This window comes from Natrix helvetica, assembly GCF_964273705.1.
Source record: "Natrix helvetica genome assembly, chromosome: 13".
Classification (NCBI taxonomy): Eukaryota; Metazoa; Chordata; class Lepidosauria; order Squamata; family Natricidae; genus Natrix; species Natrix helvetica.
Genome location: NC_138557.1, coordinates 11,015,564 through 11,039,951, shown reverse-complemented (window position 1 = coordinate 11,039,951; position 24,388 = coordinate 11,015,564). Strand labels below are relative to the sequence as shown.

General features: G+C 45.7%; 1 protein-coding gene across 1 annotated transcript in view; it reads right to left on the bottom strand.

Moving 5' to 3' along the window:
* WDR90 (WD repeat domain 90) overlaps positions 1 to 24,388 on the bottom strand; it is a 62,401-nt gene that overhangs the window by 27,366 nt on the left and 10,647 nt on the right. Inside the window, exons 9-24 of the mRNA XM_081965570.1 lie at positions 22,636 to 22,863; positions 22,469 to 22,531; positions 20,223 to 20,291; positions 18,820 to 18,930; positions 17,689 to 17,834; positions 16,234 to 16,291; positions 12,550 to 12,668; positions 11,328 to 11,489; positions 9,980 to 10,110; positions 9,050 to 9,166; positions 7,903 to 8,138; positions 6,982 to 7,121; positions 4,520 to 4,650; positions 3,415 to 3,545; positions 2,310 to 2,471; positions 365 to 493 (exon numbers count right to left, since the gene is read on the bottom strand). Coding sequence (XP_081821696.1) covers positions 365 to 493; positions 2,310 to 2,471; positions 3,415 to 3,545; positions 4,520 to 4,650; positions 6,982 to 7,121; positions 7,903 to 8,138; positions 9,050 to 9,166; positions 9,980 to 10,110; positions 11,328 to 11,489; positions 12,550 to 12,668; positions 16,234 to 16,291; positions 17,689 to 17,834; positions 18,820 to 18,930; positions 20,223 to 20,291; positions 22,469 to 22,531; positions 22,636 to 22,863 — 2,133 coding nt within the window. The remainder of the gene's footprint in view (positions 1 to 364; positions 494 to 2,309; positions 2,472 to 3,414; positions 3,546 to 4,519; positions 4,651 to 6,981; positions 7,122 to 7,902; positions 8,139 to 9,049; positions 9,167 to 9,979; positions 10,111 to 11,327; positions 11,490 to 12,549; positions 12,669 to 16,233; positions 16,292 to 17,688; positions 17,835 to 18,819; positions 18,931 to 20,222; positions 20,292 to 22,468; positions 22,532 to 22,635; positions 22,864 to 24,388) is intronic.

Genomic DNA, 24,388 nt, shown 5'->3' with positions numbered 1-24,388 from the left:
ATTACTATTATTATTATTATTATTTATTTGTCAGTGCCCAACATATGTACAATGAGATTGGTTGAGCTCCCTCAGTGCACTCCCCCCCCGCAACACAATACAACTCACAATACAAATCCCTAACCCAGGGGTGTCCAAACTTGGGAACTTTAAGACTTGTGGACTTCAACTCCCAGAATTCCCCAGCCAGCATGCTGGCTGGGGAATTCTGGGAGTTGAAGTCCACAAGTCTTAAAGTTCCCAAGTTTGGACACCCCTGTCCTAACCCAATAATATTGTTGTATTATGTTAAAATGCCTATCAAGTGACCATTCGTTAGTCACGAGGAAGGAAGAGAAATCTAAGATTACCCCGACTTACTTACCTGGCAGCTGACATCAAATCTCATTTCATAATCCCACACTTTGATAGTCCTATCGCCGGCTGTGAGAACATACCGGCCATCGGGACTCAGCGTTAAAGATGAACAAGATTGTCTGTGAATTTGAGGGATCTGCAAACGACAGAAATCATCACTAACATTGGATCCCACTCATTAAGTAGCAAAATCCTTAGCATATTCCTGTACAGCTTTGGCTCATTCCTTCAGGTGTCAGGCAGTACATAGCAATAGCAGTAGTGCTTAGACTTATATACCGCTTCACAGTGCTTTTACAGCCCTCTCTAAGCGGTTTTACAAAGTCAGCCTCTTGCCCCCCAGCAATCTGGCTCCTCATTTTACCCACCTCGGAAGGAGGGAAGGCTGAGCCAACCCTGAGCCTGGTGAGATTCGAACTGCCAAATTTCAGGCAGCCCGCAGTGAGCAGAAGTAGCCTGCAGTACTGCACTCTAACCACAAGGAAAGAAGGAAGAAGGAAGGAGTAGCAATAGCACTGAGACTTATATACCACTTTACAGTGCTTTACAACCCTCTCTAGGCAGTTTACAGAGTCAGCCTCTTGCCCCCAACAATCTGGGTCCTTATTTTACCCACCTCGGAAGGACGGAAGAATGGGTCAACCTTGAGCCGGATGAGATTCGAACTGCTGGCAGAGTTAGCCTGCAATACTACATTCTAACCACGATGGATGGATGGATGGATGGATGGGCAGTAGCAATAGCACTTAGACTTATATACTGCTTTACAGTGCTTTTACAGTCCTCTCTAAGCGATTTACAGAGTCAGCCTCTTGCCCCCAACAATCTGGGTCCTCATTTTACCCACCTTGGAAGGATGGAAGGCTGAGTCAACCTCAATTTAAAATCTTCAAAGCCACCCATTCAAACATCAATACCGGTAGTCCTCTACTGAACCCAACATTTATGTTGCTAAGTGAGACAAGTGTGAGATTTTGCCCCATTTTACGACTTTTCTTGCCACGGTTGTTAAGTGAGTCACTGCAGTTGTTAAGTTAGTAACATGGTTGTGAAGTGAATCTCACTTCCCCATCGACTTTGCTTGTCAGAAGGTCGCAAATGGGGAATCACCTGAACCCAGGACACTGCGACCGTCATAAACGTGAGTTCGTTGCCAAGCATCCAAATTTTGATCACGTGACTATGGGGATGCTGCAATGGTCGTAAGTGTGGAAAACGGTCATAAGACACTTTTTTTCAGAATAGAATGGAATTGAATTCTACAGAATAGAATATAATAGAATAATAGAATAGAATAGAATTGAATTGAATTCTACAGAATAGAATATAATAGAATAGAATAATAGAATAGAATAGAATAGAATAGAATTGAATTCTACAGAATAGAATATAGTAGAATAGAATAATAGAATAGAATAGAATAGAATAGAATAGAATAGAATAGAATAGGAGTGGAGTGGAGTGGAGTGGAGTGGAGTGGAGTGGAGTAGAGTAGAGTAGAGTAGAGTAGAGTAGAGTAGAGTAGAGTAGAGTAGAGTAGAGTAGAATCCTTTATTGGCCAAGTGTGATTGGAGACACAAGGAATTGGTCTTTGGTACATAAACTCTCACTTTCCATAAAAGAAAAGATACATTCGTCACAAATCATAAGGTATACAACACTTAATGATAGCGCTGTTGTAATGTCAAAATGGCCACTAAATGAACTATCGATGACTAGTGATATAAGTCATAGAACAACAGAGTTGGAAGGGACCTTGGAGGTCTTCTAATCCAACCCTCTGCTTAAGCAGGAAACCCTATGCCACTACCTATAGTTAGTAATAATTCAGCAATTTTAGACCCACAGAACAGCTGGGATTTCCCTCGGAAGAAATGGGTCAATGGAAAAACACGGAAATCACAAAGAAGTCCCATGTCTGAAAGGGAGAACAAAAATTGTAGATCTCCTACCACTCTGATTAAGCGTCCAGACTTGGCATCCAGCACTAGGACCTTCTGGGAGGAGGTCGACACCAAAAGATGGCCGAGAGGGAAAGGGGCGAAGCAAAGTCTCACGGCAACGTCGAGGGCCGTGCTGTCCAAATCCAGGATGCTCACGTCGATCCTTAGTAGCTGAGACGCATAAATAAGAATTGGACATTACGCTCCGTTTACTCAAACAAGATTTGCACTAGGTCAGAAAATGGGCAAAGAAGCTAGGGATGGCACCCATCGGAAGTCAGGTGAAGAGAATGATACGCTTATGTCTTGGATTCATATTCCTTTTTTTTTACCCTCGGAGCTCAAAGTACACAGTTTCAGCACAGCCTGATTAGCACCAGCAACTGATTGTCAGTTGGATCCTTCTCCCGATGATCAGCTGTTTCAGGCTGCAGGGATTGCCATTGCCTATTGCTGCCTCTGCGCACCCCATATTCCACCCATTCCGATCCCCGCTTCCCGGAGCAGGCAGAAAATGGGGCGCGTGGAGCTGCAAACAGGTTGTGCGTAGGCTGAAAACAGGATGCCGACGCTGAAAATGGGGCACACAGAGGCGGCAATAGGCTATGGCAATCCCTGCAAGCCTGAAACAGCTGATTGTCAAGAGGACGATCAAACCGACAATCAGCTGCTTGTGCTAATCAGGCTGTGCTGAAACTGAACCAGGCTGTTTGCTGCAAGGAGGCAAACGGCTGAGAGGCAGAGGCAGATTTCCTTCGCCCTTGTTTTTCTCCCCAAAAGCTAGGTGTGTCTTATACTTCGGAGCATCTTATACGCCAAAAAATACGGTAATTAATGAACTCATTTAGTACAGTTATCTGTTATCTAAAGGAGACCATCTTTCTTGGCTTCTCCTCCTCAGCAGCTGAGGGGAAACTCATTGCACACATTCTCTTATTGTTTCAGGAAAAAAAGGCCATGTTATTTATCGATGACTTTCTTTATTATTTATTAAGCAAATTGATATAGCTGCCTAGCTCACACAAAGTGACTCCAGAGTTTCACAACTCTAGTTTCACTAGAACTACATGAGCGAGAAATTTTACCGGCTTTTGAGAACACGCGGAATAGTTACCTCATCCAGAGTGTGAGCGTCCATGAGGGTGACGATGTATTTGGAAGGTCCCACGAAGGCCAAGAGACGCCCATCGCAACTGACGGACAACGCATCAGGACCGTGGTCAGTATCTTGGGACACCACATTAGCTGAACGAGAATCAGAGAGTTCATTTCTGTTGCAAGTTATGAGGGTTGTTAATCCAACTCCCACTATTTCCCGTCGCGGTCATTAAACAAATGTCACAGTCATTAATCAAACCAATGTATTCCCACCAGTGGTTTTTGCTAGAAGCTGACCAAAACTATAAATCACGGTCACAAGACCACATGGAACACTGGAACCAAAATGTAGTCATGTTGTTGTGGCCCGCCAGTGGCCAGCAGAACTGGCAGCAGATTCGGACAGTGGGGAGGCTGGGGAGGAACATGGGCCTGAGTCTGGGGAAGGCCCTGACGAGTGCTATGTGTCGGAGGCAGAGATGGGGCCAGAGCCGTCCGACAGTTATCAGCTGCCTTCGGAGTTGGAGATCAGTGGGGCAGAAGAACAGTTGGAGCCTGTTCCCGATGTGCGCATGCGCAGAGCTGCCAGGAGAAGGGAACAGCTAAGGAACAAGGGTTGACTCAGGAGTAAAGGCACAGGTGGACGGTGAATGGCCCTTCTCATAGGGAATGAAAGAGGAGCAAAAGGGGAGGGGAGTTTGCAGGAGACAATTAGTTCCATTCATTAGAGTGAAGATCCGTTCCTGACTTCTTGCCAAGTAATTGCTGCTACAGCGTGGAGTTTGGAAGATATCGGCCTGGCAGCTCTCCAAGCCTGATCAAGGTCTGTAGTTGTGAAATCTCTTGAAAGACTGTTGGCCGGGACTCTGCTGGAGAGGAATTCCCTTTAAACTAAACAAAAGGGATTTTATCAGGACGAGGAGTTGGTGTCGTGCTTTTGGGTAGCCTAGGTCAGAAAACACGTGACTGTGGGGATGAGTGCAAATGTTGGAACTCCAGAACTTGGCTTTTTGGGAGCGTCCATTGCGACTTTGGATGGTCGCTGTGTGACCGGAAATAAGTTGAGGACTCCCTATGATAAAGCCCTGCTTTAGGACACAGAAATAGAGCAGAACGCTTACCTAATACTCGGACAGTATGACTCTTCTGGATGGCACAGTTGTAAAGACTCAGCGTCCCGTGCGCGCAGGAACTGTACATGAAATTGCCATCCGGAGAGAAGGTCAGACCTGTGATCAGACCCCGATGCTGCCTGTCCAAGAGTTGTCCCCAAACAAAAAAGGCAAAATGAGGAATGAACTTGAAGAATGAAACCAGGCGGATGACAAAAAACAATTGCCCTTTATATCCCACAAGCGCAAAGCATTTGGGTTTGTCTCCCATCATTCTAAGCCCATAACGATCCTCGTAGAGGGTGTCACTGCGTTAATTGTTTGCTAGCTGAACTGAAGAGTTACTGCGCAGGTCATAGGCCCTTATCAGCAATAATTTACTGTGCATGCTTCTTAACACGTTTCATATACATCACACATTTCAGAGACTTCTTTACTTTTGTTCTTCTGTTCATCTGCCAAGAAGGTGGGCGACAAATTGCTCTTGCCAAAATGTAACAATTAGATAGATTTGTTTATTTTCATATTAAAAGTTTGTTTTAATTAGAACTTGTTATTGGATCTTACTTTCGCTTTTTGAAGATATGCTGTTTGGAAAGCCGTCGATTTCTAGACCTCATTAGCTCAGGGTGAAATTTCCCCTGGCAACAGAGGGAGCCCTCAACCTACGGGCACCATGGAGCCCAACAGCTTATTATGCTGATGTGAGAAATTTGTTAAGTGAGTTTTGCCCGGTTTTATGACTTTTTTGGTCACAATTGTTAAGTGAATCATAAAGCCAAAGTTAAAGGTTCACCTCGCAAATATGTGCTAGTTGTTTCTGACTCTGGGGGGGGGGGGGCAGTGCCCATCTGCGTTTCAAAACTGAAGAGCCAGCGCTGTCCGAAGACGCCTCCATGGTCATGTGCCCAGCATGACTCAATGCTGAAGTCGCACGGAACGCTGTTACCTTCCCAACATGGTCCCTATTTTGCTACTTGCATTTTTTACGTGCTTTCCAACTGCTAGGTTGGCAGAAGCTGGGACAAGCAACGGGAGTTCACTCCATTACGCAGCGCCAGGGATTCGAACCGCTGAACTGCCGACCGTTCTGATCGACAAGCTCAGCGCCTTAGCCACTGAGCCACCTCAAGTGAATCATCGCGGGTTTTAAATGAGTGAGCAGCATTTTTAAGTGAATCTGGCTTCCCCTTTGACTTTATTTGTCAGAAAGTCACCTGACCATGGGGACGCTACAATGGTTGTAAGTGTGAGAAATGGCCATGTCCCTGTTTTCACTGCTATTGTAACTTTGAACGGTCACTAAATGAATTATTATAAGTTGAGGACTACCAGTAGTTATTGGCCAGAGGGCAACTTGTTCAAACTCACCTAGGGAGCTATTTAATCAATAGGATTGGAATCAGGATTTCCTCCCGATCCAAGTCACTATAGTATATTTTAGAGTTTACTTCTGCACTATAGTATATTTTTTAGTGGGATAAGGTGGTTCAGTGGTTAAGATGCTGAGCTTGTCGATCAGAAAGTTGGAATCCCGAGCGCCGCGTAACAGAGTGAGCTCCCGTTACTTGTCCCAGCTTCTGCCAACCTAGCAGTTCGAAAGCACATAAAAATGCAAGTAGAAAAATAGGAACCACCTTTGGTGCGAAGGTAACAGCGTTCCATGCACCTTCAGCATTTAGTCCTGCCAGCCACATAACCATGGAGATGTCGTCGGACAGCTTTGAAATGGAGATGAGCACTGCCCCCTAGAGTCAGGAACGACCAGCACATATGTGTGGGGGAATCTTTACCTTTCTCTATATTTTTTAGAGTTGTATGATGCTCGTTGAGTTATTTGTTGTAAAAAGGGGAACACCAGCCATTGGAAAGGTAATTAAAATATTTTAGTTTGGTCTAGTGGCATGTGCTGTTTTTCTTTTCTATTTTTGTATAATGACTTGGGATGCTGCCCAGAGTCTTTGAGCCGAGTGCCATGTTGAATATTTTATATAAATAGATAAATCAGAAACAGAAAAATTGCGATACGGGTGGTCTTTGTTTAGTTAACTGTTTCAAGTTACGACCGTGATTAAGAAGTCATGTTGAAACCCTTCCCCACATTAACAACCTTCACAGGTCTGTAAACAAGCGAAAGCTGAAATGAGACTGTAAGCACGGTTGCAATTTCATTTAGCAACCGCTCCACTTAATGACCAAATTGTCAGTCCCAGTTGTGGTTGCTAATACTGACTTGTACTTAAATTTGACGTATGCCCCAAATACCGCTAAGAAGTGAATGGATCATTCTAAATCAGTACATTTGTTTTGTTGTCTGTCTTTGCTGCATTACAGGCTAATCTCGGTACTGATTTCATATTTTTTTTCTTCTTTTCTTGAAAGAAACATTCTCTTTCAATTCACTCTCCCCTTCCTCTTCCATGCGCGCAAAACATTCAAAGCGTAACTATCAAATCCCATAAAGGCTTTACTTGTGTTCTTCAAGTAGTCTCGATGCAGCCAAGCTGATCGTTCGGACCACGCCGGTGTCGAAACCACAAGCGAAAATAGGTTGAAAGGGATGAAAAGCCACAGCGCACGGAATTTCATCGGAGGCCGTGAATTCATAAAGCTGTAAGGGGACAGAGTGGTACCCAGGTGAGACAGGAGGAGGAAATGACCCCGTCTTGCGCCTCATATCAGGGTCTCACAAATAAGGAACCTCACACAGTCTCACAAATAAGGGATACTGCATCCAGTTTTGTTCACCACACTAAAAAAGATGTGGAGACTCTAGTAAGAGTGCAGAGAAGAGCAATAAAGATGATTAGGGGACTGGAGGTTAACATGTATGAAGAACGGCTGCAGGAACTGGTTATGTCTACATTAATGAGAAGAAGGACTAGGGGAGACATGATAGCAGTCTTCCAATATCTCAGGGGCTGCCACAAAGAAGAGGGAGTCAAGCTATTCTCCAAAGCACCTGAGGGCAGAACAAGAAGCAATGGGTGGAAACTAATCAAGGAGAGAAGCAACTTAGAACTGAGGAGAAATTTCCTGACAGTTAGAACAAATAATCAGTGGAACAACTTACCTCCAGAAGTTGTGAATGTTCCAACACTGTAAGTTTTTAAGAAGATGTTGGATAGCTATTTGTCTGAAATGGTATAGGGTTTCCTGCCTAGGCAGGGGGTTGGACTAGAAGACCTCCAAGGTCCCTTCCAACCCTGGTATTCTATTCTATTCTATTCTATTCTATTCTATTCTATTCTATTCTATTCTATTCTATTCTATTCTAACGTCCAGAAAGGTATAAGCATCTATTGTTATAATGTTAATCTTTAAGGTGCCACAAATGTTTGTGTGTGTGTTTGTGTGTGTTCTGCAAAGTTCCAACAAAGTTCCGAAATCACCTGCTGCATAGATTCGACATTCCAGATGCGAATGGTATTGTCTTCGGACACCGTTGCCAGCTGTTTCTGGGAACTGTCCACTGAAAACGCCAAGACGGTGCCCACGTGGGACCTCATGACAGTGCTGTAATTCCTCGACTGGATGTCCAGGCAGCCCACGTTCCCGGTGGCGGTGGTGCACAAGACCTTCAGATTGTCTGGGCTGATTCGAGCCGAAGTCACCGGACTGTTGTGCTCTGGAAGAAAGAAAGATGCCAGCTTAGTCAGCACTCGAGGGACGTGGTTAGATTCAGCGGGCAAAGGGAACAGGGAGACATCTGGAGTTTCTTGGTGATGATGCAAATAAGAAAAATGAGATGAGGTGAGGTGAGATGAGGTAAGATGGGATGGATAAGATGATACGGTAAGGTAAGATAAGGCAGGACAGGACAGGACAAGACAAGACGAAGAGGAAGACAAAGACAATCTTTATTGTCATTTTTTACTGTGAGCTCAATGGCCCACATTAAAAATGAAATTCTGGTGTCTGCTCTCAAAAGAAAGTATTTATTTACCCATACCCATACATGACACATATACACATGCTACATACACGTATACATACATATATATTGTCAACCCTGAAGCTGACCTGACTGTGGCCATTTTTGACAACTTGAAGGATAGGGAGGGGGCAGTTCGAATCCCTAGCGCCGCGGAGTGAGCTCCCGTGACTTGTCCCAGCTTCTGCCAACCTAGCAGTTCGAAAGCATGTAAAAATGCAAGTAGAAAAATAGGGACCACCTTTGGTGGGAAGGCAACAGCGTTCTGTGCGCCTTTGGCATTTAGTCATGCTGGCCACATGACCATGGAGATGTCTTCGGACAGCGCTGGCTCTTCGGCTTTGAAACGGAGATCAGCACCGCCCCCTAGAGTCGGGAACGACTAGCACATATGTGCGAGGGGAACATTTACTTTATAGGTTATACAATGACTGTATAACTACCTGAGATCATGGACTAAAACTCCTTCAAGGTCAAAAGTAGCGCAGTCTCATAGGAGCAAATTTAGGTCCTCCAGTCTCATTTGCAATCTTTCCAAAGTCATCTCCAGTTGATCTCCTGAACGGAAGACCTATCTGCTTTGTGATCTTTTAAGCTCTACGCACCTGCCTCCAGGAAGACCTCTGAGAAGTCCAAGGGCCACAGGCGCAGGTAGCCATCGTCAGAGGCAGTGGCACAGAAACTTGAAGAGAGGCAGATGCTGTTTAGGGATATCCCAGGGCCTGGAAGGGGGAAAAAAGAGAGAGAAATCCAGGATGCTCTGAGACACAACAGCTGAGCTGCCACTGCTTGAATCCTTTTTGCCCCATCACGAGTTATCTATTCTTATTCTATTCTCTATTCTCATTCTCTTATTCTTATTCAATTCTATTCTCTATTCTCATTCTCTTATTCTTATTCAATTCTATTCTCTATTCTTATTCTCTTATTCTTATTCAATTCTATTCTTTTCCTATTCTGTTCTGAAAAATACAGATAATCCTTGATTTACGGCCATTCGTTTAGTGACCATTCAAAGTTACGACAGCAGTGAAAAAAGTAACTTAGGACTGTTTTTCACACCTATGACTTTTGCAGCATCCCCATGGTTCACTTGGTCAAAATTCAGGCTCTTGGCAACTGGCTCGCATTTATGACGGTTGCAGTGTCCTGGGGTCACGTGATCCCCTTTTGCGACCTGCTGACGAGCCAGGGGGAACGGGGAAGCCAGATTTACGTAATAACCGTGTTGCTAACTTTCCAACTGCAGCGGTTCTCTTAACAACGGTGGCACGAAAGGGGGCAAAATGGAGCAAAGCTCACTTAACAACTGTCTCGCTTAGCAACAGAAATTCTGGGCCCCAATGTGGCTGTAAGTCGAGGACTACCTCTATTAGCTAATGTCCTCCAAAGTGAAGTGTCAGCCTTGAGTGTAAGTTTGGTTTTTTAAAAAAATGCCCCCCAGGCCCTGTTTATCATCCGGAGATATTTTAAAAAATTATTCTGGGCTCCTCTAAATAAATAAATAAAAAATCCCCAGAAGTATGAGCTCACACCTGAATTAAAAGCTTGCTTCTCTCGCTGAGGAACGGGTCCTGTCTCCAAGGGCAAAAGGCGACGGACATTTTTGACAGTGACGTTCTTGTAGTCAATTTCTACAACGTGCCCACTTCTGCTGCACACAAACCTAGGGGAGGAAGAAAGGAAGGGAGGGATTGCGTTAATTCTTAAATCAGTGGCTATTGTGTCATCAGTAAGTCACTCTCAGCCTCGGTGGCGCAGTGGTTAAGAGTGCAGCACTGCAGGCTACTTCTGCTGACTGCTGGCTGCCTGCAATTTGGCAGTTCGAACGTCACCAGGCTCCAGGTTGACTCAGCCTTCCGAGTTGTGGGTAAAATGAGGGCCCAAATTGTTGGGGGCAATATGCTAAATCTGTAAACTGCTTAGAGAGAGCTGGAAACCACTGTAAAGCGGTATACAAGTCTAAGTGCAATTGCTATTGCTATAACAGCAGTGAAAAAAGAATGTTTCCGTAAACAGACATTGCATTATGTAAACCAGGGTCAAGACCCCCTATGGATCTAGGTTAGGGAGCAACATCCTATACTTCCCTGCTAAAATATACAGGAGGAAAAAAGTGTGTGGGGGGGGGGAAACTGTGGAAATTTCCTTGCTGAAACAATTATGTGTAAAACTTAGTTTACTTTTAGAATAGAATAGAATAGAATAACAGAGTTGGAAGGGACCTTGAAGGTCTTCTAGTCCAACCCCTTAGGCAGGAAACCCGACACCACTTCAGACAAATGGATACCAAACATCTTCTTAAAAATGTCCAGTGTTGGATCACTCACAACTCCCGAAGGCAAGTTGTCCCACTGATTATTTGTTCTAACTGTCAAGAAATTTCTCCTCAGTCCTAAGTTGCTTCTCTCCTTGATTAGTTTCCACCCATTGCTTCTTGTTCTGCCCTCAGGTGCTTTGGAGAATAGCTTGACTCCCTCTTCTTTGTGGCAGCCCCAGAGATATTGGAACACTGCTATCATGTCTCCCCTACTCCTTTTTTTCATCAAACTAGACATACCCTTTTGTTATTCTGGCACTTATCTATTCAGTGCCAGAAACTTTTAATATGGAAGCTGTATGTACAACCGAACATTTAAATTGAGGTGTGAATCAACCCATTAGTGGAAATATTAGCTGAATCACCCATCAACCAAAACGAATTGCTTTCAGCGTGAATGGAGATGTCAGTCCAAAACAACCTGCAGCAAAGACAGGAATAAATCTTAATGTGCTTGCTAAGATATCAGGATCCCAGCTCTGCTGATCTCCAACCTTCTAAAGAAAGGCAGCATCCGTCTTTGTCTAAAGCTTTGAAAAGAGGAACGGAGAACAGTTCCTTACAGTGTCCGGTCCTCGGGCTCACGCTGGGTGGAGTGGCCAACCTCAAAGGCCAGGTCTGTGAACTCCAGAGAACGGTATTCGCCCAGATTCACGGGGCAGGAGCGCAAAGCCCCACTTTGGATCCGCCACAGCCTCACATTGTCCCGGCCACATGATACCATCCTATGGTGGTGAGAGAAGTCAGGGTAGAGGATGAGAAAGGGGTTCTTTCCTTCGGTCTGGAGGTCTTCAAGGAGGGAGGGAGGGAGGGAAGGAAGGGAAAAAAGAATGGGAGGGAGGAGAAGGAAGGAAGGAAGGAAGGAAGGAAGGAAGGAAGGAAGGAAGGAAGGAAGGAAGGAAGGAAGGAAAAGAATGGGAGGGAGGAGAAGGAAGGAAAGAAAAGAAAAGAAGGAAGGAAGGAAGGAAAGAAAATAAATAATGAGAGGGAGGAAAAGGAAGGAAGGAAGGAGGAAGGAAGGAAGGAAGGAAGGAAGGAAGGAAGGAAAAGAATGGGAGGGAGGAGAAGGAAGGAAAGAAAAGAAAAGAAGGAAGGAAGGAAAGAAAATAAATAATGAGAGGGAGGAAAAGGAAGGAAGGAGGAAGGAAGGAAGGAAGGAAGGAAGGAAAAGAAATAATGGGAGGGAGGAAAAGGAAGGAAGGGAAGGAAAGAAAGAATGGGAGGGGGGAGGAAAAGGAAGGAAGGAAAGAAAGAATGGGAGAGGGGAGGAAAAGGAAGGAAAAGAAAGAATGGGAGGGAGGAAAAGGAAGGAAGGAAGGAAGGAAGGAGAAGGAAGGAATGAAAGAAAATAAAGAATGGGAGGGAAGGAGGAAAAGGAAGGAAGGCAGGAAGGAAAGTTGATCTAGCAAAGCTTTCCAGCTTGGATGTCAATCTGAATTCACATTAGCATAGAGGCTGTGATATGCAACTTTCCCTTCCTTCCCTCTAGAGCAGTGTTTCTCAAACTTGGCGACTTTAAGTCCTGTGGACTTCAACTCCCAGAATTCCCCAGCTGGGGGATTCTGGGAGTTGAAGTCCACAGGACTTAAAGTCGCCAAGTTTGAGAAACACTGCTCTAGAGTCACTCTGGTTTGCTGTTTGGCTTGGACCAAGCATCTTGATGCTGATCGGCTTCCGATGAAAGACTCCTTCAATAGCTCCACCAGCTACCATGCAACGGAACGCGTAAGGACAAGCTCAAGGGGGGAAATGCCAGGCTGGCTTCTGTTGCTCGTAGTTCTTTACCTGGTATCGTCAAAAAAGGCAATCTTGAAGGCCCGTATGTCCACGTCCGTGTGAGCTTTGGCCAGCATGACCACCTCTCCTCCACGGTTCACCTGGACGGTGTTCCAAACCACCACCACCTGCCAAGGGAGCATGCAACAGCTAGAGTGATCTAAAACCTTTCTAACAATTCCCAAATCCATTCTTCTTTAACCAAGCTCAGAATTAACGTACAAGAATCCCGAAAATATGACCTACCCCCGAAAGTAAGTCCTAGCTTCATTTTTACATGGGTGTGAAAGCCCTATGCAAAAAATAAGCCCTAACTCCAGGGTGCACGGGTAAAAATTAAGCTAGGGTGGGGATGGAAGGGTGGTCCAATTGACTTACCTTCGGACAGTTGCAGCCAGGCCTCGCACACCCCAACACCTGCCTTGCCAGCCCAACAGCCAATACAGCCTATACAGCCAATAACGGAGCCCTGGATTGATCCGGTGCTCTGCTATCGGCTGCAGAGGCCTTCAGGAAAGCCTTGCGGGCTGCAGAAGAAGTTCCCGAAGGCCTCTGAGAGCGAAAAGGAGGCCGGGGGCAATGAGAATGTCGGTGGATGACTTCCCCCTAAAATAAGACCTGGTGCCTTTTTCTGGTGGCAAAAGAAATATAAGACAGGGTCTTATTTTCGGGAAAACACGGGTACGACATTTTGAATGCTGCCTCTAAGCCCTACAAATGAAAAGGAAGGCTGGGATCTGAAAAAAAGTGCCATTTTGCAATATTCTGATGGGGATAGGAGTCTCGGGGTTCTATAAACGCTAGAAAGATAGATTCAGATGAGGTACTATCGTCAGTACGTTACTTGGGTAATGAAACCTCTGCAAGAAAACAACCAAACTCAGACAGCATCAAAGATCCTGCAGTTTAACCCTGAGCTATAAACATTCTCTTCGATTTAAAAACTACCGTATTTTTCGGAGTATAAGACGCACCTTTTCCTCCCCTAAAAGAGGGTGAAAATTTGGGTGCATCTTATACAATGAATGTAGCCCCACCCACCCACCAGCCCCAACCCTTTGGCCTCTGCTTCTGAGCAATTTACCACTTTGCAGCAAACGGGGGCTTGCAGGGGGTTCAATAAGCTATAGCAATCCCTGCAGCCTGTAACAGCTGATGATCGGGAGAAATTGAAAGTGAAACTTGCTGTTTGCTCCACTTGGCAAATTGCTGGGAGGCAGATTTTTTTTTCTTGTGCTAATCAGGCTGTTTGCTGCAAGGAGGTAAGTTAACAACTATAAATGCCTATAGAATGTTCAAATTATTACTTATTTTTTAAAGGCTGCTTTATTATTACTCTAGACAAAATAACAAAATGAAGAAGCTTTTTAAAATAAATGCTTGATCTGAAGAGGCCCCGTGCTATTGTTTTAAAAAGTGCTATTCTTTTAAATAGCAAAGAATAACTATACTTCCAGAAAGCACATCAATTTTAACAGCATCTGCACAAGTATAGTCTGAAATATAACACTACAAACAGTGTATATTGTCTGTTGCAAGGAGGCAAATTGATGAGAGACAGAGGCAGATATTTTTCCCTTGTTTTCCTCCCCAAAATCTAGGTGTGTCTTATACTTCGAAAAATACGGTAGGTGACACTAATCAGAAGAAAAAAAAACAGTATCCTGGAGCAACTATATATATGGGCAATTCTAACTTACAAAAGGATGGCATCAAGATATCAGCATATTTAATTTTACATATCATAACGGCAGCCAGAATTATGTATGCACAAACATGGAAGAATAATTTTGCTCCATTAGAGGAAGAGGCGATAAGGAAAGTCCTGGAGTGTGCAGAGATGGATAGTCTCACAAATGAGATCAAAGATAAAGGGGAAACAGATTATTATAAGGTATAGAATGAATGGTAGAAATGGTTAGACGACAGCTTAAGGAAAGATTAAACGAAGAAGATACAGGAGTTAGAAATTAGTAATAAATATGTATAAATGGAAACGACATACAATGAATGACTGTAACTCAAGAAATGAATATATTTGTGTGTATAAAAACACTGGAATTACATGTATAGATAATGGCATGTGAATGCACATACAATGGATGTATACCGACATGGAAATGTTGTATAAAAGGAAAGTGTTAAAGTTATTTCTTTTTTGTTTAAAAAAAACTGTGTAATAAAAAGCATTATTAAAAAAAAAGATATCAGCACTTGGACAGCTCCATCTCTATCCAGAGCAAATACAGAAAGGAAAGCAGCTCTAATAATTTTGAAAAATCCTACTGGAATCAAGGTTCTACCTGGGAAGAGAGCTTCAGACCTGAGAAATCTAACGTTTTGATCTCTGGGAATAAGTAGATGGGATGAAGAATCCATGACCAGGACTCCCTTCCTCCACTCCAGAACCAGTTAGGCATCTGCCTTGACTTTGGATGACACCAACTGACAGTTGAATCAATTCCCCAAGCAGTTAACTATGAGCAAGTCACAAATCAAATCACTAAAAGCACAACTCATGAAAAATTCTCAACAGCTTTGGGCAGGAGAAGGAATCTTTTTCGGCCCTCAACATTGTTTCCCAAGTCCTCAACCACCACAAACCTTGTTTGGGAACTGGGAAAGGCTAGAGATACCTCTGCAGAGCCCGGGAGCTATTGATGTCCCATGGAGACCTCTGAGGCACCATTATAAAAGAAGGGAGTGAAGGGAGGAAATGTTGTGGCCTGCCAGCGGCAAGCAGAGCTGACGGCAGACTCAGAGAGTGAGGAGTTTGGGGAGGAAGATGGGCCAGTCCTGGAGTCTGGGGAAGGCTCGGATGAGGGTTCTGTGTCGGAGGCAGAGAGGGGGCCAGGGCCGTCTGACAGTTATCAGCTGCCTTCAGAGTCAGAAATCAGTGAGGCAGAGGAACAGCTGGAGCCTGTTCCCAGTGTGCGCATGCGCAGAGTTGCCAGATGAAGGGAACAGCTAAAGGACAGGGGTCGACTTGGGAGTAAGGCCACAGGTGGCCTCATTCACCGTTTCATTCCTACAGAGTGTTGTGGCCTGCCATGGGCCAGTGGAGCTGGCAGCAGATTCGGACAGTGAGGATGTTGGGGAGGAAGATGGGCCAGTCCTAGAGTCTGGGGAAGGCTCGGATGAGGGTTCTGTGTCGGAGGCAGAGAGGGGGCCAGGGCCGTCTGACAGTTACCAGCTGCCTTCAGAGTCAGAAATCAGTGAGGCAGAGGAACAGCTGGAGCCTGTTCCCAGTGTGCGCATGCACAGAGTTGCCAGATGAAGGGAACAGCTAAAGGACAGGGGTCGACTTGGGAGTAAGGCCACAGGTGGACGGTGAATGGCCCCTCCCAGAGGAAATAAAAGAGGAACTAAAGGGGGGGGGGAATTTGCAGGAGACAATTAGTTCAATTCATTAGGGTGAAGATCCGTTCCTGACTTCTTGCCAAGTAATTGCTGCTACAGCATGGCATTTGGAAGATATCGGACTGGCAGCTCTCCTGATAAAAGCCTGCAGTTGTGAAATCCCATGAAAGACTGTATGCCAGGACTTTGCTGGAGAGGAATTCCTTTTAACCTAAATAAAAGAGGTTTTATCGGGACCAGGAGCCTGCTTCATGCTCTTGGGAGGCCTAGGTCAGAACAGGAAAACCCTCAATACCTCCGTATGTTCTACAAACAAAATGCCAATTTACTTACCGTCTTCCCGCGTTTGTCCTTCCCGGTGCCACAAAGAACATTTCCGCTGTATGAAAAACTGGGAGGGGGTGGGTGGGGGGAAAGAGCAGGTAGAGTCCATCATTTCTAGTTAAGTAAAAATAAGCTACTGGTGGCTGTTATACCTTAAGAATCGGAGAAGCCACTGCCTGTCAGGATAGATAACGGAGATGTAGACAGGCAGATAATTTAATCTGTGGAAAGTTTCATGAACTGTTCCAAGGAAACTCAACGCAGTTCATTAAATGAATTGTTTATCGCCAAATCTAGAAGTCATTCATTCATTGATTCAATTTATGAGTCAATGATTCAATGATTCATTCATCTGGCCTGTTAATTTTATCTAATTTTTTAAATGTTATTGTCATATTAATTGGGTTTGGTTTTTTGGGGATATTTATCTAATTTCCTTTTAACTTTTGTGATACGTGTTTTTTTTAATGTTGTACGCTGCCCTGAGTCCTTTGGGAGAAGGGCTGCATATAAATCCAATAAAACAAACAAAAAACAAACAAACATCCGTTCGTTCGTTGTTTGTTTCATTGACTATGTATGCAGTCAGGCCTTCAAGATTTCAGCGGCTTGCAACAACCTACTAAAGCACAATAAAATGTCCTCCGATAAATTAAAGCAACAAAATACAATAAACAAGAAGAGCTAGTAAATGTGATAGCTGATAACAGATAAGAAATCAGAAAGCCCAGTTGCCTTTAAAATAAAAGCACCTTTGGATGAATAAGAACCTCTACAGACAGCATATTTTTTTAAAAAAAACTTTGTGTAAATAATGAGAAATGTTCATTCTCCAAGAGCCATCTTTGGTTTTCAAATGCTTCCAAAGAGCCATCATACAGAAGCCAAACTACCCTGTTTCCCTGAAAATAAGACTTCCCCGGATAATAAGCCCAATCGGCGTTAGTGGTGCATGCGCTAAAATAAGCCCTCCCTCTAAAAATACTTAAACACATGTGCAGCTGGTCCCTGCAATTCCCTGGGGGGGGGGGAAGCCCCACCCGCCCCTTATGCACCTGCCATCCACAAACCCTAGCTATCGTGCCCCTTCTCTTAGTGGCGGCCGCAAAAAGAGCCTCAGACCCAGGGACGCTAGGGCTGGCAAGAGTGTGCCAGAAACAGAGACAGAACCTCCGGCCCTCTCTGGACCAGCTGATCCACAGGTCAAGGTTAAGGGGGCCTCCTGCACCTCAAAAATAATCAGACCTCCCCAAAAATAAGGCCAAGCGCTTATTCCGGGGGTCAAAAGAAAATAAGACCCTGTCTTATTTTCGGGAAAACACGGCAATATCTATTAAGAGGCTATTCCATGAAAGAAAAGCCACACTTGGTACCCTCAGCCCCCTCAACACACCGACGTGGGAGACTATAACTTCTTCCAGCTTACATTCCCCCTGCCCTTTTTTCAGGGTGCCCGGCACTTACCTGAGACACGAGATGGAATGGATCCCAGTTTTAAACACGCAAAGGCACTTCCCGCTTGGGAAGTCCCAGAGACACACCACGCTCATTTCTCCCATCTGTGCGGACGCCAGCAAAGTGCTTTTGTTGTTGAATGCCAGGGCCGCCACCTACACACACACAAAATCAGGCCACTGTCTGTGCAAAGGGTTTCCAGCAGCATGGGGAATGATGTGGTCCAGCAATGGAACTGGCAGCAGATTCGGACAGTGAGGAGGTTGGGGAGGAAGATGGGCCAGTCCTGGAGTCTGGGGAAGGCTCTGTTGAGGGCTCTGCGTCGGAGGCAGAGAGGAGGCCAGAGCCGTCTGACAGCTTCAGAGTCAGACATCAGTGGGGCAGAAGAACAGCTGGAGCCTGTTCCCAGTGTGCGCATGCGCAGAGTTGCCAGACGAAGGGAACAGCTAAAGGAAGAGGGGTCGACTTGGGAGTAAAGCCACAGGTGGACGATGAATGGCCCCTCCCAGAGGAAATAAAAGAGGAGCAAAAGGGGAGTGGAGCTTGCAGGAGACAATTAGTTCGCTTAATTGGTTCGTGACTCCCCGAGACTCCTTGCCAAGTTTTGCAGAGAACGGCCTGGCAGCTCTCCAAGCCAGAGAAGGTCTGTGACTGTAAATCCTCCCTTGAAAGACTTTGCTGGATGTGAACGAGCGGAATTCACAGTCAATTAATAAAAGGGGTTTTTTTTGTTGGGAAAAGGAGTTTGCTTCATGGTCTTGGGAAGCCTCGTTCAGAACAGGGAAATTAGGCCACACTCTTGGGGGTATTACCCGAATCAAAAGGATACAAGGATTCAGGGCAAGAACCAAAGAATAAAAGATCATCGGCAATAAAAATACTTGAAGAGGCTAACGCTGATTTGACAGCATTCCGAAAATCAAGACAAATGCGTGAAAATTGACAGAAAAATCAGCTAACTAATACGAATTCCCGGTGCTGGCTGGGGAATTCTGGGAGTTGAAATCTTAAAAGTTGCCTGTTTTAAGAAACAGAAGCCTAGGCATTTTCCATATAAAACATCCTTTCAATGTTAGAGGCATGTCTATATTTGGAATGACTCTCAGGTTAAAACATAAGAGAAAAAGGAGAAGGAAATACCTTGTCGGTGTGTCCAGCAAAAAACCTCTGTTTGCCGGAATCGATTGCTATGGCTACAATCAGAGCGTGGCAAGGGTACACCACCGCAGCACTGCCGGAAGCCCACAACGCCTGGGGTTAAAAAAGGAAACATCAGTACCCACCTTCATAACAGAGGTGCTCCTTCTCAGGCCCCGGGGCTGCTGGGACGCCCAAATGGCAGGCAGGTGCCCTCAATCTCTAACTTGTCATTTTGAATAACATACAAAATGAACAATACTGCGTATGTTACTAGAAGGAATCATACAAACTAGGTTTAATTGGAGGCCAAATGTTAAGCTTTACCTTGGCTTAATCTATTAGTTTTGCAAACACGGCTTCTTCTACTATGCTGTTCCAAGACCTAGAGCAGCGATGGCGAACCTTTTTTGGCTCGCGTGCCGTAAGTGGGAGGAGCGCAGGGGGGTCGTGTGCGGGCGTGCCGCACCCATAATGCAATGCGCGACACACATCCCCACTGCGCATGCGCACACTACAGGCGCAGCCCCCATTTTTTGCATGGCTTTTTCGCCCTCCCCAGGCTCCAGAGGCTTTATAGGAGCATGGGGAGGGCGAAAACAGCCTCCCCGTCCCCCCCCCTCCCCCGGAAGCCCTCCAGAGGCTTCAGGGACCTTCAGGACGCTTCCCTGAAGCCTCCGGAGCAGTCAAAATGAACCTCTGAGCAAACAGGAAGTCACTTAGGGCTGGTTTTTTGTGCTCCGGAGGCTTCAGGGAAGCTCATGAAGCCTGTGGAGGGCCTCCGGGAGTGGCGGGGGAGGCTCTTTTTACCCTCCCCGGGCTCCTATAAAGCCTCTGGAGCCTGGGGAGGGCGAAAAATGGCTTTAAAAATGGGTGAACTCAGCTGGCCAGCGCAGGCATGCGCGCTGGCCAGCTGACAGGGCAGTGCCTTGCGTGCCCTGACAAATGGCTCCGCATGCCACCTGTGGCACGCATGCCATAGGTTCGCCATCACTGACCTAGAGACATAATGCACCCCAGAATAAGATCTCATTTTGCATGGAAGCCTGCTTACCTATTATGTTGCATGTTTATCTTGGTTTTTTCGTCTAAGGCAGACATGCTTTTTCTTCCCCCGCTGGAGAGAAATCATAATCTTTTAACAACCCCATAATCCCTTGCGGGGTGGAATCTGGGCAACTGAATGGAGCTAACAGAGCATTTCCTGGCCGGGTGCCCTTCCTGTCGCCAATGCGGAGTTTTGTTCAGCAGATATATTCTTGTCGTGCCCAGAGAGACAAATAGTTGTGTCTACCTAGGATCAAACTCACAGCCTCCTGATTGTGAGGCGAGAGCTGCAGCTCTAGGCCACCCCATCACTCCCCGGGCTGGAGAGAAATATGCTGCTTAAATAAGAATATACTGACCCATTTGGTGCTGCAACCCCCAAACCCAATAATCTTCTTCAGCTTCAGAATTGGATCTGGTAGCAGCTTCTGAAAACCAATCCAGAGTTAGGTTGAGTCAGGAAGTATCAAACGTGAAAGACATCAAGACAAACGATAACTTTCTAGCACGGTTCTGCTTTTTTTCACTGAAGAAGGGATGGAGAACCTCTGGGCAATACATCATAGAGTCTTCCTGAACCCTGGCAACTTTAAGATGCATGGACTTCAAGTCCCAGAATTCCGTAGCCCAGTGGCCTCCAACCTTTTCCCATGGACCAGAGAGGGGCTGGTTATGTATGCTGCCTGCATTGCACAGATGGGGCTTTGCTTGTTTTCCCATCCCAGTGACTGGCATGCCGTGGCCTGGTGCCAGTCCGGGGAACGGGGGTTGGAGACCCCTGCCCTAGCCACCATGTTTAAAAAAACAACTGATCCAAATGGGTCGACCCTCTGATCTGGCTTTAAGCAGCTTCCACCATTCAACATTGGTCCAATTTTCCTTTATGGCTAGAACTAAAATATCATCAGCCACAGGAAGGAGTTGATGGTAGGAAGGAAAAAATGAAAGAGGTGGAGACTCAGAAGTAGCCCCCTGTATTTTCGCCCAATATTTTTTTGCTTCATACGCGGTTGCAAAATCTGACACAACAACATACTGACTTAAAACCTGAAATATTCTTATTGGGGATTATCAGAAACCTATAGTAAAGGAAATGTATATGTGAATATCCATGTTATAACAGCAGCTAGAACTGTATGTGCACAAAACTGGAAAAGTGAAGAGATTCCTACAGAGAATGTGATGAGGAAAATATTAGAATGTGCAGAAATGAACAGATTAACGTTGGCTATTGAAGAGAAAGAACAAACTGATTATTGTATTGTGTGGGAAGCATTTTATCAATGGTTAGAGAATAAATATAAGAACTAGTAGCAAAAGGAGTTGTGTAAAATACAGAAAATATATCAATAGTTAATATAACTAATAGAATTAAATAAATATGAAGAGGATAGTTATCGTATTAGACACTTAAGGTATTGGTATTAAGCTAAGAAAGGATTGAATAATGAATATGATTGTAAATCTTAATTGTTTGCACAAATACTTGTAGCCAGATGACACACTGTTTAATGGAAGATGGATTGTTTATATCAAAATACAATAAAAAATTATTAAAAAAAACTAGCCCTCTGTAACCCTGATGTGATTGTATCTCACAGGTGAGCAAGTTCTTGTGGGCCACCAGCGGCCAGTGGAGCTGGCAGTAGATTCAGACAGTGAGGAGATTGGGGAGGAACCTGGGCCAGTCCTGGAGAAGGCTCTGATGAGGGCTCTGTGTCGGAGGCAGAGAGGGGGACCAGAGCCGTCTGACAGTTATCAGCTGCCTTCAGAGTCAAACAGCAGTGGGGCAGAGGAACAGCTGGAGCCTGTTCCCAGTGTGCGCATGCGCAGAGTTGCCAGACAAAGGGAACAGCTAAAGAACAGGGGTCAACTTGGGAGGAAGGCCACAGGTGGACGATGAATGGCCCCTCCCAGAGGAAATAAAAGAGGAGCGAAAGGGGAGGGGAGTTTACAGGAGACAATTAGTTTGCTTAATTAGTGTGAAGATTTGTTCATGACTTTCAGAGACTCCTTGCCAAGTATTTTCTTGTACGGCATTTGGAAGATGTGGGCCTGGCATCTCTCCAAGCCCGATAAGGTCTGTGGTTGTAAATTCACCCTGAAAAGACTGTTTACTGGGACTTCGCTGGATGTGAACGAGAGGAATTCACATGAGCTTAATAAAAAGGGGTTTTGTCGGGACAAGGAGTCTGCTTCGTGATTTGGTGAAGCCTCGGTCAGAACACAAGTCCCCTTCCACCAAACAAGGGCAGCCTTCAAATCAATGGTGGATGACGACCGGTACGCCCCGGTACAGGTGTACCAGTGCCTACTGGGAGGACTGGGTACCATTCTGGTATGGTGCTCCGGAGGGCCCACCTGCCTGCCCATGGTCCTTACCAGTGTTTGAGCTCTTCGGGGCTTCTGCGCACGGATCGTACGGCGCCTGTGCGACGCTCCATCGAGCAGCTGGAGCATTGCAGACGGTAAGTACACATGTGCGCACTGGGCGCGTTCATGTGGTGGACGATGGCCCCCGTTGCACCATACCGGTTGCACCGGGATCTGGAACCCACCACTGCTTCAGATGTATATTTTGCAAAAGAATAAAATTGCTTCTCACCGTGCAGGGAACAGAATTCTTGGCAGAGGTGGTCTTTGGTCCTGCTGTCGGCATATATTGGTTCTGGAGAGACAAAGGACACGTGAAAGGTTGTGGGCAAAGAGGATGGCAGGGACCAAAAAAAGACAGGAATGCCTAGGGAAGAGTGGCTCGGAGTGGCGGCTTACCTCGTCAGAGTCGATGGTAACCGCACGGACCGCGTCATCTCCGTTTTTGTGGGCGTAAACATGAATGCTGCCATCGTCCATCGAAGAGGGGGGGAAACAGGAATCTCCTCTGGCCTGTGACCTTTCTCTCAGGCTCGGGTCCACAATGCAGGCTGTCCACCCAGGCTCGGACCTTGAAGGGTGAATCTTGGGGATGTGCTTCGTAAGAAGGGGAGACTGGCGAGGCATCTTTCCAAAAAAAAAAAAAAGTTTTGGAAAGTGGAGGCTGAGCTCAAATTATGCTGACCCTTTCTTCCATGAGAAGCAACGGAGCTCTGGGTCGTAGGGGGAAGATAGCAAGCTAAGGTTTGAGCCGCGGTGGCGCAGTGGTTAGAGTGCGGTACTGCAGGCTATTTCTGCTGACTGCCGGCTGCCTGCACTTTGGCAGTTTGAATCTCACCAGGCTCAAGGTTGACTCAGCCTTCCATCCTTCCGAGGTGGGTAAAATGAGGACCCAGAGATTGTTGGGGGCAATAGGCTGACTCTGTAAACCGCTTAGAGAAGGCTGTGAAAGCACTATGAAGTGGTATATAGTCTAAGTGCTATTGCTATTGCCCTTCTTTCTTTCTTTCTTTCCTTCCTTCCTTCCTTCGAATGCAGTATTGCATTCTAACTCTGCCGACTGCCAGCAGTTCGACCCGAGGTGGCAGAGTAGCTAGAGGGCAGCACTGCAGGCTACTTCAGCTGACTGCTATCTGCACTTTGGCAGTTCGAATCTCACCAGACTCTAGGTTGACTCAGCCTTCCATCCTTCGAGGTGGGTAAAATGAGGACCCAGATTGTTGGGAGCAAGAGGCTGACTCTGTAAACTGCTTAGAGAGGGCTGTAAAAGCACTATGAAGTGGTATATAAGTCTAAGTGCTATTGCCCTTCTTTCTTTCTTTCTTTCCTTCCTTCCTTCCTTCCTTCCCTCCCAGTGATTAGAATGCATTATTGCAGACTAACTCTGCCCACTGCCAGCAGTTCGAATCCCACCAGGCTCAAGGTAGACTCATCCTTCCATCCTTCCGAGGTGGGTAAAATGAGGAGCCAGATTTTTGGGGGGCAAGAGGCTGACTCTGTAAACCGCTTAGAGAGGCCTGTAAAGCATTGTGAAGCGGTATATAAGTCTATATGCTATTGCTCCCTTCCTTCCTTCCTTCCTTCCTTCCTTCCTTCCTTCCTTCCTTCCTTCCTTCCTTCAAGGTGCGCAGTGGGTTAGAATGTAGTATTGCACGCTAACTCTGCCAGCAGTTCAAATCCCACCGGGCTCAAGGTTGAGTCAGCCTTCCATCCTTCCGAGGTGGGTAAAATGAGGACCCAGAGATTGTTGGGGCCAAATATGCTGACTCTGTAAACTGCTTAGAGAGGGCTGCAAAAGCACTATGAAGCGGTGTATAAGTCTTAAGTGCTATTTGAAGTGGCTGAGCGTATTCTGTGCAGGGAGTCCTCGGCTTACGACCACAATGAAGCCCAAAATTTATGTTGGTAAGTGAGACAGTTGTTAAGTGAATTTTGCCCCGTTTTCCGAATCTTGCCACAGTTGCTAAGTGAGTCACTGCAAGAATCACATGGTTGTTAAGTGAATCTGGCTTCCCCCTTGACTTTGCTCGTCAGAAGACCCCGGGATGCTGCAACCGTTATGAATACACACTAGTTGTCAAGCGTCCAACTTTTGACTATGTGTCCAACGTTCGTAAGTCTGAAAATGGCCGAAAAAGTCCCTTTTTTTCAG